Consider the following 17,414-nt stretch of genomic DNA (forward strand, 5'->3'; position numbering starts at 1 on the left):
AGAAGTAATAATAAACCAGACTTGTGTCCGCCAACACGCAGCTCCACAGTGCTCCCAGGCCTGGACCGCGAGTGCACAGCGGGGGCCTCCCGTGTTACCCCGGGCCGTTGTATTCTCATTTCTTCTTTTGTTCTCCAGGCGGCGAACTGTAAGATCCAAAGCCTTGAAGCCACCGTGGAGAAGCTCCTGAGCAGCGAGAGCAAGCTGAAGCAGGCCACCCTCGCCCTGGAGCTGGAGCGGGCAGCCCTGCTGCGCACGGTGGAGGAGCTGCAGCGGCGGGCGCCCGGCCACGCGCGGTCCGAGCTCACGGGGGACTGACAGCTCCGCGGAGAGGCTGTCACGCCATCCCAGCTGTCCAGGCCTCGACTGAGAGGGACGGAAGTGCTGGAGGGAGGAGACGAGGGAGTGTGAAGCGTGCTTCTCAGGGAGGAGACTGGCTTGCCAGCGTGCGGCCTTCTGAGCCCAAACTTGCGTTGAGGGGGCGAGTGTCCCAGCGTTTTCGTTGCTGTTTCATCCGCTCTCCAGTCCTGATTGCTGTGCGTGGCCGCTGTAGGCGGCACGGACGTGAATAAACGCTCCTTACGTTTTCTTGTTGGTCCCTTTCTCCATCGCCGTGGCTGTGCAGAGCGTTCGTGAGGCTGTGCAGTTTCAGAAGCTGGAAGGGCTGGAGGAGATTCCTCAGGTAGAGGGGTGGGTCCGTCATTCTTCCAAAGAGGGTTTGTGTGACTGCACCCTCCTTGTCACTGGCGAGGTACGGTTGGCTCTTGTCCATTCTTGCCATGGAAACCTAAGATGATCATCGGGAAGGATTGAAAGCGATTGGTGTGCATTGGACGTCTCATCACTATCAAGTGAATTTGATCACTGTCCTTGATATTTAAGGAAGCTTGTCTTTAAAAAAGTGTTACCATACATTTTTGCTTATCACTTAAGTATAGTTGATCAAAGTCATGGTAGATGAATGTTTTGTGTGACATTCGCCATTTTCTAGACTCCACCAGGTATTGCTAGGAAGTGACCTGCAGTTGTGGGGTCTGAGTTATTTATTTCTTTGTGATAGTTTCATATCCGTACTAGGGAGCCTGGGATTTGTTTTTGCCTGTTTTATGATGTGATGCAGCCGTGTGTCCCTTTGAGCCTGCACCCTTTGGAAACTGGATTTCTTGCAGAAGGAGCAGGACATAGTAAGATTTTCAGGGGTGCCCAAGATTCTGGGACTTCCAAAAAGAGATCAAGCTGAAATTGCAAGCAGATGTACGGGGCTGACAACAGTTCTTCAGAGGTAAGACGTGTGTGAGCATAACTCACGGCGCTGACTCCCCTCCCGCAGGGTGATGAGGACCCTGTGCCTTCAGCAAGCAACACGCTGCCCACGGCAGCCCCGGCGTCCGCTGGTCTCTGTAAGGAAGGCCTCTGCGACGTGCTCTGAGAATCGGCTGCTTTCTTACAGAGGGTCGGGCGAGGGAAGAACTGCACGTGCACAGGTCACTTCTTTGACAGCAGAACCATTTCTGGTCTTTATTTCATGATCGTAACCACCTGTCTATTCCACGGGAGTTTCTTCTCTCTCAGCGGCTGGGTCTCTCCTAAGCCTGGCTGAAAGGAGAGATTGCTGTAATAGAGTCATTACGAACAGCCCTGGCCATTTCAAAGGGAGACCAGGTGCTGTCCAAGTGCCCACACGGTTGGTTGGTATCGGAGCCCCCTTCCCCGGGTCAGAGCGTAGCAGTTCCTGCTGTAAACCAAGACGGGGAGTCCAGCAGCCTTGCTGGCGGAGTGGTTCCCCCAGATGTAATTTAGAAGCCTTCTTTCCACAAAGTTTACTCTTTGAGTAAGGTTAAATTTTGGATATCTTATTACTCAAAAATATTAACTCTGCATTAAGCTAGAAACAAGAAAGCAATAAAGCAAGAAATAATTCATGCCCACATTTTTATGGTATGTGGTTTATTTTAACTTTGGGTTTTTGCTTTTCAGCCCAGGATACAGGAGTGCCGTGTGAACACCTGGGCGTCTAAGCGTGGACATTACCTAACCATCAGGTGATCACGTGGTGTCCGTCTGCCACTTGGGCTTGTCTCCAGTGCTGTTACTGGGTGTTTAATAGTGTCGTGATGCTGCCACACAGGGTGGCACTGATGAGTGTGACACAGAGTGTGAGCACTGCTGAGACCAGCCCCATCAGGCGTACCTGTCAGCGAGTGCTGTCATGGACGTGTTGGGCAGAAAGGACTGATGCCGTGAGCCTGTGGATCCAGCTGGACAGCCTCAGCCTGTGGCTTAGCAAGATGCGCAGGGGCACCTGTGTGGGGGTTCGCAGAGGCAAAGTTTTAAACCAGGTTTTTTCATGTTGTATTTTTCCCCAACAAGCAACTGCATGCACGTACGTGCGTGCCCTTGGAAGTGCTTTTACAATACTATTTGTGCCTCTTACACTTGACACTGTGAGCCCTCAAGAAGTGCACTGTTGCATGGAGCACAGGTGAGACTGCTCACTGCAAATACCGTTTGGTTCTCTCTTAGGGGGCACACGTAGATGGCGCAGCAGTGTCCATCTGGGGATTGTGTGTCCGGCTTGCTTGATACATTGGGGCAATAGTTGCTCTGAGTGCTCTGGGACACCAGGCTTTGTTACAGAATTAGTCCAAACATAACTGCGAAGAGTCAGAGACACGAAGGTCCGGAATCTTCAAGAGGAAGATCGTCTGACTGAGAAGCAAAGTGAGTCCACTGCTGAAGTGGGCAGGGCGGTGATGTGTGGGGCCCCGGGGGAAGCCGTCACTGCCAGAGTGAGCGCCCCAGTGGGTGTGCAGCCAGGTGTCTGGAGGGCCTGGAGCCAGCCCGGGTCAGCACTCCTGGGAAGAGGAGCCCGAGGTGAAGCCGAGGGGAATGAGGATAAGCTGGAACCGGCCGGCACCTTTGTGTGTGCTGCTGTGCCACACAGGACAGTGGTGACCTCCGGAGAAGGATGGCATTTGCTTCCTGTTGCCTTCCAAGTCTCACACCCCCACGTCTTAGAGCCAGTCCTGCCTCAGAACCACCAGGACAGGGGACTCTGGGAATTGCAGTTCTGCATTAACTAAGCTGATGTAGGCCACCATGGCTGATTTGGAGCCTGCCTTTGGAGCCTGCCGAGCTCTGTCATTTGACAGAGACCCTCGGTCGGACCGTGTGGGGTTAGTGACCCGCAGGGATCGGATTCGTGGATTGATTCTGACACTGGGAGTCACTGTTGGTGCCACACTGGAGATGACAAACTCCAGAAGACACTGCTGGCACCCAGGACGTCCTCCCAGCCTGCATCTGCCGCCTCTGCCAACCGTAGGAAGGGCTGACTCTGGTTACTGTTTAATTCTTCAAATTAAAATCCAGAAACTCTCTATGTGGAAAAATAATTTACAAGCCGCACTGTCATAAATTGAACTCTGCCTTAAGGGTTTGGCATGGCTCAAAATAATCTTGGACGGGGAAAGCTGGAGGGAACCCACTTCTGCTTGACCCTGTAAGAAAACGACCTCCCACCTCATTTTGTAGAGAAGAACGCCGAAGGGGGTGAAAGTGGCCCCAAATCGCCTGACGGGTTGGCTACGGGATCAGAGTAGCCAAGTGACCGCCTACCGGTGGGCACCACCAGCTTTAATTCCAGTGGGTTTGGGGAACCATTTCTGATGACATCAATTTACAAAGCAAGGAAAGGTCGGCTTCGTTTTCACAAAGCTGACCTCTATCGTGATCCCAAATCAGGCTCTCCTGAAATGCCCCGGTGGCTTGAATTTGTCATGAGCTGAAACTGGTGGGCTGTGCAGTGAGTGACCCTGTGTGTGCGGACTCAGAGGTAGGGGACCTACTGCAGCGGGGCCTGACACGGTTAGGTACAACCTTTGTTCCTGACAGCTGTTTCCTTGTTACCTTTGGACTTTTGAAAACCTTTGCATTGTAATGCTTCCAGAAGAAAGACACAGAATTGCCTTTGATTTTATCGAAGAGAAACCTTCCGTTATGTAAAGTTTTTTGCTGCCATCTCTAGAAATGATTAGAATGATTAGAGAAATGCAAGAGTTATGTTATGGAGTGGCCACAGCAGTCATTATTTGGACAATTTGAAATCAATAACAAAACAATGTTGTTAATATCTATGCTTCCTAGATTACATATCTCTAAACCAAATAATCACCCCAACTGTTTGGTTGTAAACCCTAATGGCAAAGTGTTTGGATTTATACCACCATATGTATATTAATAAAGTTTGTGCATGACCAAATTGTATTATAAAATGGAAGTGTTCAATGAGGTCAAATACAGTGTTTAAAACATTAATGATAAAATTACAACCTGGTGTTTTTAAAGAGAACAGGGAACACTTCATTATTTTAAATGTTATTTGTCTTAAGACTGTAACATGGTAATTCCGATGTCAATTTCCAAGTTCAGCCTAATTTGGTGGTTGGTTTTAATGCGCTGTCATTGCTGAGGAAAGACTTCCTAAATCTAGCATCTATAAATGGACAGAGAAAGAGAACTGTGGTCACATAAGTTGTAACGCTCGTCACTCATTTTTATTTATCAATTCTGCAAAGGTTTTGTTGAAAATCTGGCTAGTGAATTTCCATCTTCTATGGTGGAGAATGCACACTAGTCAAAATGTGTTCAAGTTTAACAGTTTTTAACCAAAGGCTTTAAAACACTGAAACTCTTCATTTGGAAAGTTTTGAACAAATTATAAAAGTGTCTCCAAGTTGATTTGAGTAACACCCTCACATGATTTTTGGCCAGAATGTGACCTGACCCATGGAAACACTTCAAAACACCCTTTTCTGAAAAGCGTCTCCCCAGCACTTTCTCGGCCACCTTGGGCTTAGCCCACCTGGGGCCTCTGCTCCGGCTGATTACGCTGGGACAGAGGTAGGAAGGTGCTGCCTGTGAATCTTCTCTGGCCACATGGCCGCCTGCTCACCTGCCTGTCCCGCTGCAGACACCTCATCTGGCCCCAGCCCTTCCTGCAGAGCCCCGGAGACTTGCTCTGGGCCAGCAGGGGGCTTGGCTGAGCTGAGCAGCGTGCGTTGGGAACAGAGCCCGTGAATCACAGCACTCTGTTACTGCTGTGCCTTTCGCAGACGCACGCAGACGGCTGGACACCCTGGCGTGGCCCCTGCAGTGGGGGGAGACAGCTCTGTTAGTGATACATTCTTCCCAGTCACACTGGTCTGCTGTCCTCAGTCTTCTGACTGCATCTTCCTGCCTTTGTTTTTCTCTTATTCCATATTTGGATCTATGTTGACCAATTTTGGGTGTCTCCTTCCTGCTCTTCCAGAAATCTCTTTTTAAACCCTGTGACTATGTTTCTAATCTCTTCCAACTGTAGGAAAAACTGACTTCACTGTTCAACTCTGGCTTTGGTTCTTGGCACCCTGTGGGGTTACTCCGGAGGTGCCATCGTCAGGCACCTGTGCAGCTGGATCGCAAGGTGGCGCATTAGGGAGGTAGAGGCAAGTTTGCCTGGGGGTCTATTGAATGACATCAGAGTTCCGTCTATCTCAGTTCTTCCTGCACTTTCTACCAAGGAGGGCATGATTTGTTCATTCTCCTTTCTTTGAAGTACAGGACCATTAACTGTACTCCTAAATTTCATATGTGCAAATCATCTAAAAGGCTTGGTTATGAGGAAGGATACGGTCCGTCTCCGCACTGCCGCCTGCTGTCTGCGTAGTGGGTTCAGCCGCCTGCTGTCCGCGTGCAGCTCTGCGAGTACCACGTCACCCTTCCTGCCTCCCCCTCTGCAGCCGTGGTCACGGTGCCCCTGCTGTGGGCCAAGCCTCGTTCTGGGTCCAGGGGCCACAAGGGGTCTGCCAGCATTGAGTGTTTTTCTAGTGGGGAAGGTGGATAATTGAAATAAGTAAACAAAACTCAATCACGGGGTGGGGACTGCCCACGCAGAGTGGTCAGAGAAGGCTCAGCCTGAGGAGTGGATGTTCCAGTGAGGACTGGAAGGGCAAGAAAAGGAGCCACTGATAAAGGAGTTGGTGAGAGTATTCCGGAAAGCTTAATATTAGGAGGTTGAAGAGTCCTTTCCAAATGTTGCAGGATTCTGTCCTAGCCTTGTGCCAAGTGAAAACCTCTAAACCCACTGCTGTGGTCTGAATATTGGTGTCCCCTCCCCCCCAATTTATATGTTCAAACCTAATATCCAGTGTGATAGCATTAAGAGGTGGGGCACTGGGGAAGTTATTAAGTCGTGACGGCTTTGCCCTTACGAATGGGATTAGAGCTCTTGTGAAAGGGCTGGAGGGGGCTGCCTTGCCCTGCTGCTGTGTGACAACAGGGCAAGAAGGCACCATCCATCTCTGGGGGACAGGCCCTCTCCAGACACCAGATCTGCTGGTGCCTTGATTCTAGACTTCCCAGCCTCCAGAATCGTGAGCAATAAATTTCTGTTGTTTATAAATTACCCAGACTAAGCCACCCACCTAAGCACCTACTTAACACAATGTCTTTTTCAGGTGGCAAGAAAATACCAATATTTTTCAAGATAAATTTTCCATTACTGTATAGTCTGCTAAATATAAATAACTTACTGGCTCAATCCACTGACTGTTTCAATGAACATGAGAGAATGTGCTATTCTCAATTCAGCATTAAACTGCAGGGAGGAATGAGCTGGTGAAATGGACATTATATGGGCACCTGGTCCGGGGTGACCTTGTTAGGTCAGCTTTGAGGCCCTCCCTGCGGATCCAGATCCCAAGTCCCGTGGGTGCAGCCCCGCTGACCTCCTGCTGTGATCGTGGGCAGGCGGGAGGTGAGCACTGGGAAGACACTCCTTAAAGTCCAGGAAAAAGTTAAGTGCCATTTCCTGGCATGACAGTCTGAAATCAGAGACTGAAACTCTCCAAAAGTAAGTCCTGACTGTTCAGATTACATTCCAGGGTACCAAGAAAATCTGAGCAAAGAATTGCTCAATTGCTGTTAGAATTTTTTTGGAATGACTTGACAAGGGCGGAAAGAGGTACTGGAAATGGGAACGCAGAGACCTTTGAAGAATTACAGAGTGAGCCCGAATTCCCAGCTTGCTTAATGAGGTGGGACGTGGATGGTGTGAATTATGTTCCACTGAGCACAAGGGACTCTTGTCTGCAGGGGCATAAGGATGTTCTTGCAGACATCCTTTCATCCTCAGCGCCTTAAGAAGCCCCCAGACCTTTTCAGGTACTTCTCCAGAGCAATGTTTGTCTTTAATCCAGTGCCAACTCTGTAATTGAACATGTGATCCTATTTTGACTTGACATTTCCAGAGCATGCAAAGCCGAATTGGTGGCCCTCCCATTAGCTAATGTGCAGGCATTTGGTTCTGACCCATGACTCATTTTGACCTTCTTTGGTTTTATTTTATTCCAGTTATTTCATGCTTTCTTACATCTTTAATATGCTTGTAAGTCACTGTAAAACATTTGAGGAACAAGATGGAGCCTGGTAAATATAAATGGAAACAACATTTAGTGGTTAAAAGCACAGGCCCTGGAGTTAGCTGGAATCCAACCCTGATGCCTTATCTGTAAAATGGAAATAATAGTAGCTATTTCGTAGGACTATTGTGCAAATATCTACGAAAAGCACTGTAGCTGAGACCAAGTTTCACAAGCAGTAAATGTTATTATTATACTACGATGATTAATCTAAATAAATCCAGTTCTTTGAACTTGAAATTGACTCCAGGCAAAATTCCTGAAAGTTGCAAACATTCAAAATAGGTGAGCTTTAGAATTGTTATGATTCCTTAAGATCATGTCATGCTAGATCAATATAATTTTATGTTTTTGAAAGTTCAATGGCTAAATATAAGATGGGGAGCTTTACTGTAGGGAAACATATCTTGATGTCAGCAAAGCTTTTGATGACATTCTCATAATAGCTTAAATGAGTTAAAGCATATTAAGACTTAAAGTTACATGGGCAGAAAGACAGTTCAGTTGGGTTCATCTGACAAGTTAAACCGGAAGGACCTCTAGATAGGGGTTCTCAGCCCTGGCTGCACATTGAAATCACCTGTGAAAATTTTTTAAACATGCTGTTGCCTGAGGGTACTCCAGGCTAACAAACGCAGGCTGTCTGGGGTGGGGCCTGGGCAATGATTTTTGTGTTTAAACTCCCCAGTGATTTTAAAGTTTAGCTAGGACTGAAAACTACTGCAGTAATTGATAATGGATTGAGGGGAGCCTAAAAGGTAGGGGTCTGATTGACCTGGGTTTTGTCCTTAGCCAGCTGGGTGCTCATTTTATCAGTGACCTGTGGGAGGACCTAGGGAGCGTGCCTCTTGGATGCAGGGGTGCCACCAAATGCAGTGAGGGACAGACAGGACCTTGACTGGTGCTGACAAGCTGGACAGATGACCTGATTCACCTTTAAATGTCAGATTCCAGATGTGCGTGTAGGGCCAGACCAGTAGCAACGGTCTCTTCTGAAACGTGTTAGAAATGCATTAACTGGCTCTGCCACAACCTGTAATTCGGAAACCGTGGAGAGTGGGGTCTGCAGTCTTTTTCAACAAGCCTTCCAGGGGATTGTGATGCTCACTAACGTTTAAGAACCACTTACTTGGAGGGGAGAATCCCTTGGGACAAGGACAGAATCAGAGACACCTGGCTTAGCAACAGCGGTGACTGTGAGAAGAGAGTTCTTTTGTTCTTGGTCTGCAGTTCTGTTTTATCTTCGTTTTCCCATTGCTATGAAGACCTTCATATTTTGCCACTTGCTTATCTCTGTTCCACGTTCATAGTATAGTTCTGTTCGTTGAAAATCTCAGTAATTCCAGAGACTGTTAAACAGTGAGAAATGTTGAGTGTAGAGCACAATGACAGGATAATAGGTAGGAAGGACAGCAGTTGCCATATGCCAGGCACTGCTGGGAGCCCCTTAGACGAATATTAACTTCGGTAAGGAGGAAAGACACGTCATGGTTATTAGGTGCAAGGTTTGAGGGGTGGGCTCATTCAATTTCCAATGCTTTTGATAAGTCACTAGGAGCTCTGTGTGCCTGAACATCTTATGGATAAATAGTAAAGAAAATGCAAAAAAAGAATGACTAGAATATACATTTTGCCCCCTGCCCCCAAAAAGGGGCAGATGAGAGGAAGCAGAAGAATCTGCCTCAGCATGGTGGGAACAAGCGAAGGCAAAGAAGCTGGGAGACCCCGCCAGGTGGGGAGCCCAGCCAGGTCCAGGGTGCCCGGATGAGCGTGCTCCGCTCTGAGCACACACGTGGGTGCAGGGTGGCGGAGCACAAACACGTCCTCTTCCTTCCGTTCCCGGGGAACTTGCAGGTCGTTCATCCACAAAGGGAGATGCAAACCAGAAGGCAAAGACGACTTACGGGGCTTTTCTTAAGGATGATCTGCTCGGGGCCAGTCAGGAGTCTGAAAGAGCAGTCACATCAGGCAGCTTTCTCGACTGAATGTGGAAGGAGCAGTCTGAGTCCTGCAAAATGCCTGGGCCAGATTTCCCGGTGGCTCTGGCCAGGACTGGGAGGTTCCGAGGCACCCCATTGCAAGGACTTTGCTCCTCCGGCAGATTAGAAATATGTTAGCACGTGTTAAGGATACCAAGGATTCCTACAGTAAAAAACAAAAAAAACTAGTTTCTTCCTTTTTAATACGTGGTCTTTCTAAAACATTTTGTTCCTTGATAGCTATGTTATTTTACTTGCATGTGGTAAATAAAGACTGGCACACATGACAGAAACATACAAAACAAAAACAAAGTCCTCTCAAGCCCCCTCCACCCAGATCCTGCTTCCCAAAGGTAATCCTTGTCTCTTCCTACAGAACTAGATACACATGCTGCAGGACGCATCCATGTGTTTATCTGTGTATCCTTTCTCACATAAATGGTAATACACTACGCACACTGCTCAGTACCCTGCTTTTTAAAAAATTCATCTCTTGGGAATATTTTCATATCAATCAATACTTGGAGATGAAGACAGTAATAACAGTTAACACTCATAAAATGATTAGTAATGAATGAGCCAAGTATTGTTAAGTACTGTAAAACTAGAGGAGAGGCGCTGTCACTATCCAGGTGACAGCGGAGGACGCCATCTGAAGAGGTAAAGTCCATTGCCTAAGGCCACACAGCCAGTGGATGGTGGAGCCAGACAGCCGAGCCGGGGAAATCAGACCCGGTGCTCTTGACCACTGCAGTACACACATCTACGCTGTTCTTTTTGACAGCTACACACAATATTTCTGTACTTGGATGCACCACAATGTATTAAACAAGGTCTACATTGATGAACGTTTATCTGCCTTGAGCATAGCTGCACCTATACCTTTGTGAGTCTGTATCTGAAAGATACCTTCATTCCAACCAGTGAATTGCAGCATCACAGAGCATAAACTCCACCCCTGATCCCCGTCCCTTCAGATCAGCTCTTCCCCCCACGGTTCTCCGTTTTGGTCAGTGACACTGTCAGCCACTCAGCTGGGTAGCTGACCCCTTTCTTCCTTGCATGAACCACATCCAGTCCATAGACACAGCCTTTCTGCATTCCTACCGTCTGTCCTTCCCACGGCAGCCAGAGTGGACCTTTGAAAACAAATCATGTGACCACCCTGCTTTAACCAGACTCCAGTGGTTTGGTATCACATTAAAAGTCCTGAGTCTTTACGAGGGTCTGAAAAGCCGGCATTAGCTGGGATGCAGGCGGAGCTGCACAGGCACTTGAAATAGAGTTGCTCAAACCAAACAGCCACCTACTCCTTTTAGCCAGTGGTGCAGAAGGGCCCTGCGGGTGCAGAGGGGCTCTGGTCTACAAGGCCGGCTAAAGACCCCGGTGCTTTCTGTCTTGTTGCTCCACCTGTAGGGCAGCAGTTCTCAGCTGGGGGGATTTTGCCCCCAGGGGACGTTTGGCAATGCCCGGAGACGTTTTCGGTTGGTTGCATGCAGCTAGGGAGGGGGAGGTGCGTGCTGTTCCCCTCTAGTGGGCGGAGGCCAGAGGTGCCGCTGAGCGTCCCACACCACGTTGAGCAGCCCCACAACCGAGAATTACGGGTCCAAAATGTCAGTTTTACTGATGTTGAGAACCCCTGCTCTATGGCAGTGGTTTTGGACTTGAATGTGCCAAGTTTCTTAATGCACAGATTGCTGGACCCCACCCCCGTGGTGTCTGAAGTTTACATTTTGTTAAGTTCTCAGGTGATGCCGATGTTGCGGGTCCAGGTACCACACTGTAAGACCCTCCGCCCGCGGGGACGAGGTGGGCTTATCAGCGCCAGGTCTTTGCTCCACCCGTGAAAAAGGGTAAAAGAGGGGAACATGGCCCACTCATTGTATGAATGCAGAACCAGGAGGTGGCAGAAGTCATTTCCGCTTGTGGCCCGTTGGCGCGAGTTTACTGACGAAGCCACACCCAGTGCACAGGGGGCTGAGCGACATGGTCTCTCTGTGGGCGCTGCTGAGACGGGGTCGTCACTAAAAGGCAGGAGGAGACTGGATGGGGAGGGAGGCAGTCGCCGCCGGGAGGCTCTCCGAGATCTGCCCCCAGCCCCTCGCTCGGACCTGGCTCCCTGCTCGCTGCTCCTAGTCCCGGCCCTGCTGGGGCAGCGCAGCGTTCCGGGGCGTCTGCACTCGCACCTTCTGCAAGCTCCGGTCCCAGAGAGCCGCTTGGTTTGCTCCCTCGCTCGCTCTGCGCTTGTGTAACCGGCAGCCCCCCACTCCCCTGCCCCCCCACCCCTGCCCCCATTCCCCCGCTCCCCTGTCCCCCCACTCCCCCGCTCCCCCCACTCCCCTGCCCCCCACACCCCTGCCCCCCACACCCCTGTCCCCCCACTCCCCTGCCCCCCGTTCCCCCGCTCCCCCGTCCCCCCGCTCCCCCGCCCCCCCACACCCCTGTCCCCCCACTCCCCTGCCCCCGTTCCCCCGCTCCCCCGTCCCCCCACTCCCCTGCCCCCGTTCCCCCGCTCCCCCATCCCCCCACTCCCCTGCTCCCCCACTCCCCTGCCCCCCACTCCCCTGTCCCCCACTCCTCTGCCCCCCCACTCCCCCTGCTCCCCTGTCCCCCGCTCCCCTGTCCCCCGCTCCCCTCGCCCACTGCCCTGGCCCCTGCTCCCCTGCCCCCCACTCCCCTGCCCCCCCACTCCCCTGCTCCCCCCGCCGGCTGCCCTGGCCCCCGCTCCCCTGCAACGCCTCCTCCCTTGCCCCCCCACCCTCCCTCCCCCGCGCTCTCCGCCCAGGCCCTGGCGCTCCCTGACGGCTTGTTCCGAGGTCACTCACTCGCCCTGTGTCCCCGCCTGGGAAAGTCAAGTCTGTGAGGGAAAGGTCCGCCTTCCTGAGCGTTGTCACATCCCAGAGCGCACCAGGGCACAAGGGCACTCAAACACTCACTGAGCAAGTGAAAGTGCGTCTTCCATTTTTGACAGAAACTGCCAGATTGCCCTTCAAATAGATTTGTGTTTAGAATTTCAATCCATGAGCCTGTTCAACCCTCATTAATATGGAATATTTTCTTTGGGCTTCTCATGCCCAGTGTGGCTGCAAATGGGACCCACGGCCCCACCACATCCATCACTCCTCCCTCTGCCTCGCCGGTGGCCTTGTCTGGCCAGGTTCCTTGGGGCTGCGCTTCTCTGTGGGGTTTGAGCCACAGGAAACGGGAGCTGGCTGCGAATCTTCCTAAGGAGGGGACCCCACCTCTCAAGGGAGCGTGTGATGGTCACACCCAATCAAGGGAGAGGCCACAGACTCGTGACTCAGCGCCCACCTGAAAAGTGTATCCTTATCTAAACTATCTTGACTTACAAGATTCTTAATGGCTCAAAAGTGCCTTATCAGCGTAAGCTGATCTAAGGAAATGAACATTTCATAATTGTGATAACACAAGTGGCTCCAGACACAGAACAGCTCAGCCCTGATAGATGGTTCTTATAAATAAACCGGGCAATCACACACTGCAGAAATAACTGGAATTTCTATGACTTCACAGGGAGCCAAACGGAAATGCCCGTGCCCAGTGAGAGCTAAAGTCATCCCGTAGTCAGACGTGGTCAGGCGCCAAGCCTGAGCCAAAAGCATCTTGCTCCAACGAGAGCCTTTCCTCAAGTGGAACCCAGTTCACTTGAGCCCACAAATTGAATTTTTATGCTTCAATTCTAGGGACAGGGGACACACCACAACAAAACATAGCTCTTATAAAGGGTCCAGTTCAAACCAAACAGAAACAAGATGCCGGCCTCCAGCAGCAGTGTCTCCCCTGCTGTACGCCTGCCCCCTGCGCCATCTGGACTCGCAGGGCCCCCTGCACAGCAGGTCCTGAGTGATTAGAAACAGGCCCGGGCACTGGTCCATGAGACAGAGATTTTCAGCATCACTGGTTAAAATAAAAACAGTTTCCTGTAACCAGAAAAGGCCAGTTATCAGAAGAACCTCATTTCCTTAGCATTCTAATTTCTGAGATTTTCTGGTGATAAGAACAAAACAAATTATTTTCCAAGGGAGTGTGTTGTAGCAAATTCTCTGGGAAGTTGTATCTTCTAGGGCGAGGTGTCCATGTGGTCTTTTTTTGGATGGACATAAGAGTAGCCAAGACAAAACCAAAGAGGCCCATCTTTGCCCTCTGCCCAATTCCGGGGTGACTGGCGCCTCCCTGAAGGCAGGGCTTCACTCAAGGCAGGTTGGCCCGAAGAGGTTATTTGGTTCAGGCTGTCTTCCCTAGAGCAGAGGGTGATTTCTTTTACTTCCCAGATTCCAAATGTCAGTAACCAGCGTGGCATGCCGTCTGTGCATCGTGGGCAGTTAGCAGAGAGGAGTGAGCGTCTGGGAAAGGTAGGCCAATTCTAGGCTTGGGAAGGCTCCAAAGCCATCCCAGAAATGGTGCCAGCTGCCCCAACAGGGTGGAGACGTGAGAAACCATAGGCCCCTCCTTGGCTTCAGGACGGGTAGGCATCGGCCACAAAGTCACATCTTGGCCCTTGCCAGGGTTTGTTTGCCAGAAGGTTCTAGCATTCTATGCACAAGGCAGGCATCATAATCCCACGGTTTAATGGGGGTGAATGTGGCTGTGACCACAAATGCCTCACCATTCAGGAAGTGTCTCCATGTTCACTGGTAGGATCAGATCTAAATGAGCTCAAATCCTGAGAGCACCAAAAGAAAATATTTTTCATACGATATGTTCGGAAACTATTTCTCATATGCAGAGTTCCACTAAGCATTCAAAGGCCACAAACCAAAAATACTTCAGACACTTTGGAAGCCCAAGAAACTTTCCCAGTTTCTTGAGACTGCATGACAAGGCTGCCAACGTACCTACAGCTGGTGGTCCCAAGCCTCCATTTATTCTTTTTTTCTTTCTGTTTTTTCCCCCATCAGATCCCTTCCCTGGAAGCTCCTTTCAAAAGCTCCACAACAGCTGTGAGAGTTTGGAGGGAGTGAAGAAAACAGTCTTCTCCAGTAGAGGGGTTTCAAGGCAGGGCTCTCACTGTCCCAATGTCCTGCAGTTCTCTGGGGGCAAATGACACAGTACCTGTAATGCATTTCCACCCCAAGACTAACGTGCAAGCCACGGACAGACTGGGTAGAAGACCACAAAGAAGATGCTAGTTTGAGCCTGAATCCCACTTTTCCTAGCCCCATTCTCAGACTGCAGTCCCTCCTGCCAGGCTCCCCAGACTGGCCTGCGGATGGAATGCTGCTCCCGCCCCGCTCCAACATCCCTACTCACGTCTGAACTCCAGAGCAGTGAGCCTCAAAGACTCAAGCTGGAGACCCCCTGCCAAAAAAAAAAAAAAGACAATGGCAAATAAAGTAAATGCTCTAGGATTGTGCTATCTGATACAGTGGCCACTGGCCACAGGCAGTGACTGATTGCTGGCAATGTAGCCAGTCCAAATTGAGATGCGCTGTAAGTATAATATGCAAAAAGAGAATGTAAATGCATCATTAATGTTTATATTGATTACATTTTAGATTGATACTATTTTTGCTATATTGGGTTAAATAAAATATTAACTTTTTTATAGTTTGTTTTCTATTGCTATAACAGAATACCACAGACTGGATACTCTATAAGGAAGAGAAATTTATTTGGCTCACAGTTCTGGAGGCTGAGAAGTCCAAGGACATGGCAGCAACTTCTGGTGAGGGCTTTTGTGCTGTGCCATAACATGGTGGGAGACAGCACGTGGCAAGACAGCAGGAGCCTGCGTGTCAGCTTCCTCTTCTTAGAAAGCCACCGGTCTTGTCACGGGGCCCCACACTGATGACCTTATCTAATCCCAATTACCTCCCATAGGCCCCACCTCCAGTCAATTTGGGGAACGCATTCAAACCATAGCATATTATTAAACTTAATTTCGTCTTGTTTATTTTTACTTTTATTCACATGACTACTAGAAAACTTAAATGACATGTGTCCTTCAAATTATATTTCTATAGGATGGCATTGATTTAGAAGTGCTGGGAAAAAGCATCGGTGTGGCCTGAGGGTCAGGAAAGCTCCTGGAGAGGGTGGGTTGGGGCTGTGCTGAGAGAGGAGGGAGGATTTCATCAGAGGATAAGAGGAGGGCTTTTCAGTCCAGCTGGGGTGGCAGGATGCAGATTGGATTTTATCAGGTGCCTATTTCGGATGCCTTGCTAGCTCAAGCCAGCCTTTCCTTCTGTCCTGGCCCCTCAGTGGAGATGCAGTCTGTCTCCAAGCCCCTTCAGCCCTTCAGCAGTTGCCTTTGCCTTGCAAGTCACTGGTGCAGACACTGGGCAACAGAGAGACATTTTTGCTTCTCTGCACGAAGTCCTATATAACAGCTGTCATTTCAATGCTGCAGAGCTGCCCTAAGGAATTACTGTCTCTTCAGTGTTCTCAAAAATCTCATCTGGCTGCTTTGATCACAGCCTGCACGTTACAAATGAGGAAATGGAGTCTCCGAGGGGTTACTAAGCCATAAAGTCACACTGGGTAAGAGGAAACCAGGATTTGCCCCCACATTTCTGCTCTGTACTCCGGACCACCATGTGCCACCATGTTCCAACTTCTACTAGGGCCCCGGAGCTGGCCTGGCCAACCTCACATCTGGCTGCTAGCCCTTCTGCTCTGACTCACACTGCCTGAGAGTGCGCCTGGCTCTGCCACTGCTCCTAACCCCACAGGGACAGCCCGAGTCCGGCCCAGCACCCAGCCCTGTGCAGTGGGCTGTGGAATGTAAAAGAAGCATCCAGCAGCTGCTCTCTGGAGCTCCCTGCTGGCTGGGGAAGGTGCCCTGGCAAAAGGGCAGCTCGGTGCCCTCCCCCTGCAATGCCCACCCAGGCCCCTCAGGTCCCTGTCTCTTGGGGGAGAACTGGGCTTGTTGGGCCTTTTCCTTCTGCCAGCCCCCTGTTTCACCCTGCAGCTTCCATCTGGCATTTAGATATTATAAATAGCTGCAGCTAGGGTGTGACTTGGGTGGAGACCTGGAGCCTGTACTCCACCCTGAAAGGGAAAAAAAAGCTTATTTAATTCATTTCTGTACTTGGAAGCCTCTAGCTATTTAGAATGCCAATTAGGCAGCAGCTGCTGGGTTTTTGTGTGTGCTTTTTCCTTTCCCTATCCCAAGATGGCCTGTCTGATTTTCTGTGCCTGTTGACTTAAGCTCTTACAGGAGGCTGGGTGGGGCGGGCGTGGCGGGCCCACAGCTGCTCTGAACGTGGCCTGGCTGAGCTCTGCTGACCTTTGGTGAGAGCCTGCGGGGGTTGGAGGATCCACGGAGGGACCCAGCCCTTCTCTGTTACTTCTCTGTTACTTCCAGTTTGGGGTAGGAGGGAAGATGTTTCCCTGGGGCTGGGGGAGTCCAGCTGGCTGGAAGTCCCCTAGTAATGCCCTAAACAGACACCCCAACGGGAAGGGTACTAGTGCCCTTGGCTCCTGCAGAACCTGGGTCTTTGCACAACTCATCTGGCATCGGTCATGTGCTGCCTGTTAGTTTCCATCTCTCAGTCTGGGAATTACGGTGCCTGCCCGGGGCTCGGGGAGGGCTTTGTGGTACCGGACGGAGCCTGTCACACAGTAAGGCTCACAGACATGAGCTCTCACAGGCTTCAGCGTTAGGTTGAGACACAAAGCCAGATGCCACGGGAAGCAGAGTTCCTGAACGGCTGAATGCAATTTATAGGAAGACCAAGATAAATTGGATTGCTTCCAGTGATCAGCCAAATGTTAATATCTAAAGTGATTTAAAAAAAAAAAACGAAAGCATTACATAATAAAATGTAAAGTATACATTATGGCATAATTTTAAAAGCTTAACAAAATACAATGACAGCAACAATTAAAAAAGCAAAGCAAGTGGATGTGTCAGCAGACAAAAACGAGAAAAATCCACACCCTCATCCTCCAGGGGTCATGGCCATTTTTAAAACACCTTGATGAGTACATGTGATGCTTGTTTTTCCATTCT

General features: G+C 50.1%; 1 protein-coding gene across 6 annotated transcripts in view; it reads left to right on the top strand.

Moving 5' to 3' along the window:
- The window catches only part of TBC1D1 (TBC1 domain family member 1), a 200,581-nt gene extending 199,993 nt beyond the window's left edge, over nt 1-588 (top strand). For all 6 annotated transcript variants that reach the window (XM_045550515.1, XM_045550512.1, XM_045550514.1 and 3 more), the window contains one exon: nt 139-588. In XM_045550515.1, coding sequence (XP_045406471.1) covers nt 139-318 — 180 coding nt within the window. In that variant the 3' untranslated portion in view covers nt 319-588. The remainder of the gene's footprint in view (nt 1-138) is intronic.
- The last annotated feature ends 16,826 nt before the right edge of the window (nt 589-17,414 follow it).

This window comes from Lemur catta, chromosome 4 (assembly GCF_020740605.2).
Source record: "Lemur catta isolate mLemCat1 chromosome 4, mLemCat1.pri, whole genome shotgun sequence".
Lineage (NCBI taxonomy): Eukaryota > Metazoa > Chordata > Mammalia > Primates > Lemuridae > Lemur > Lemur catta.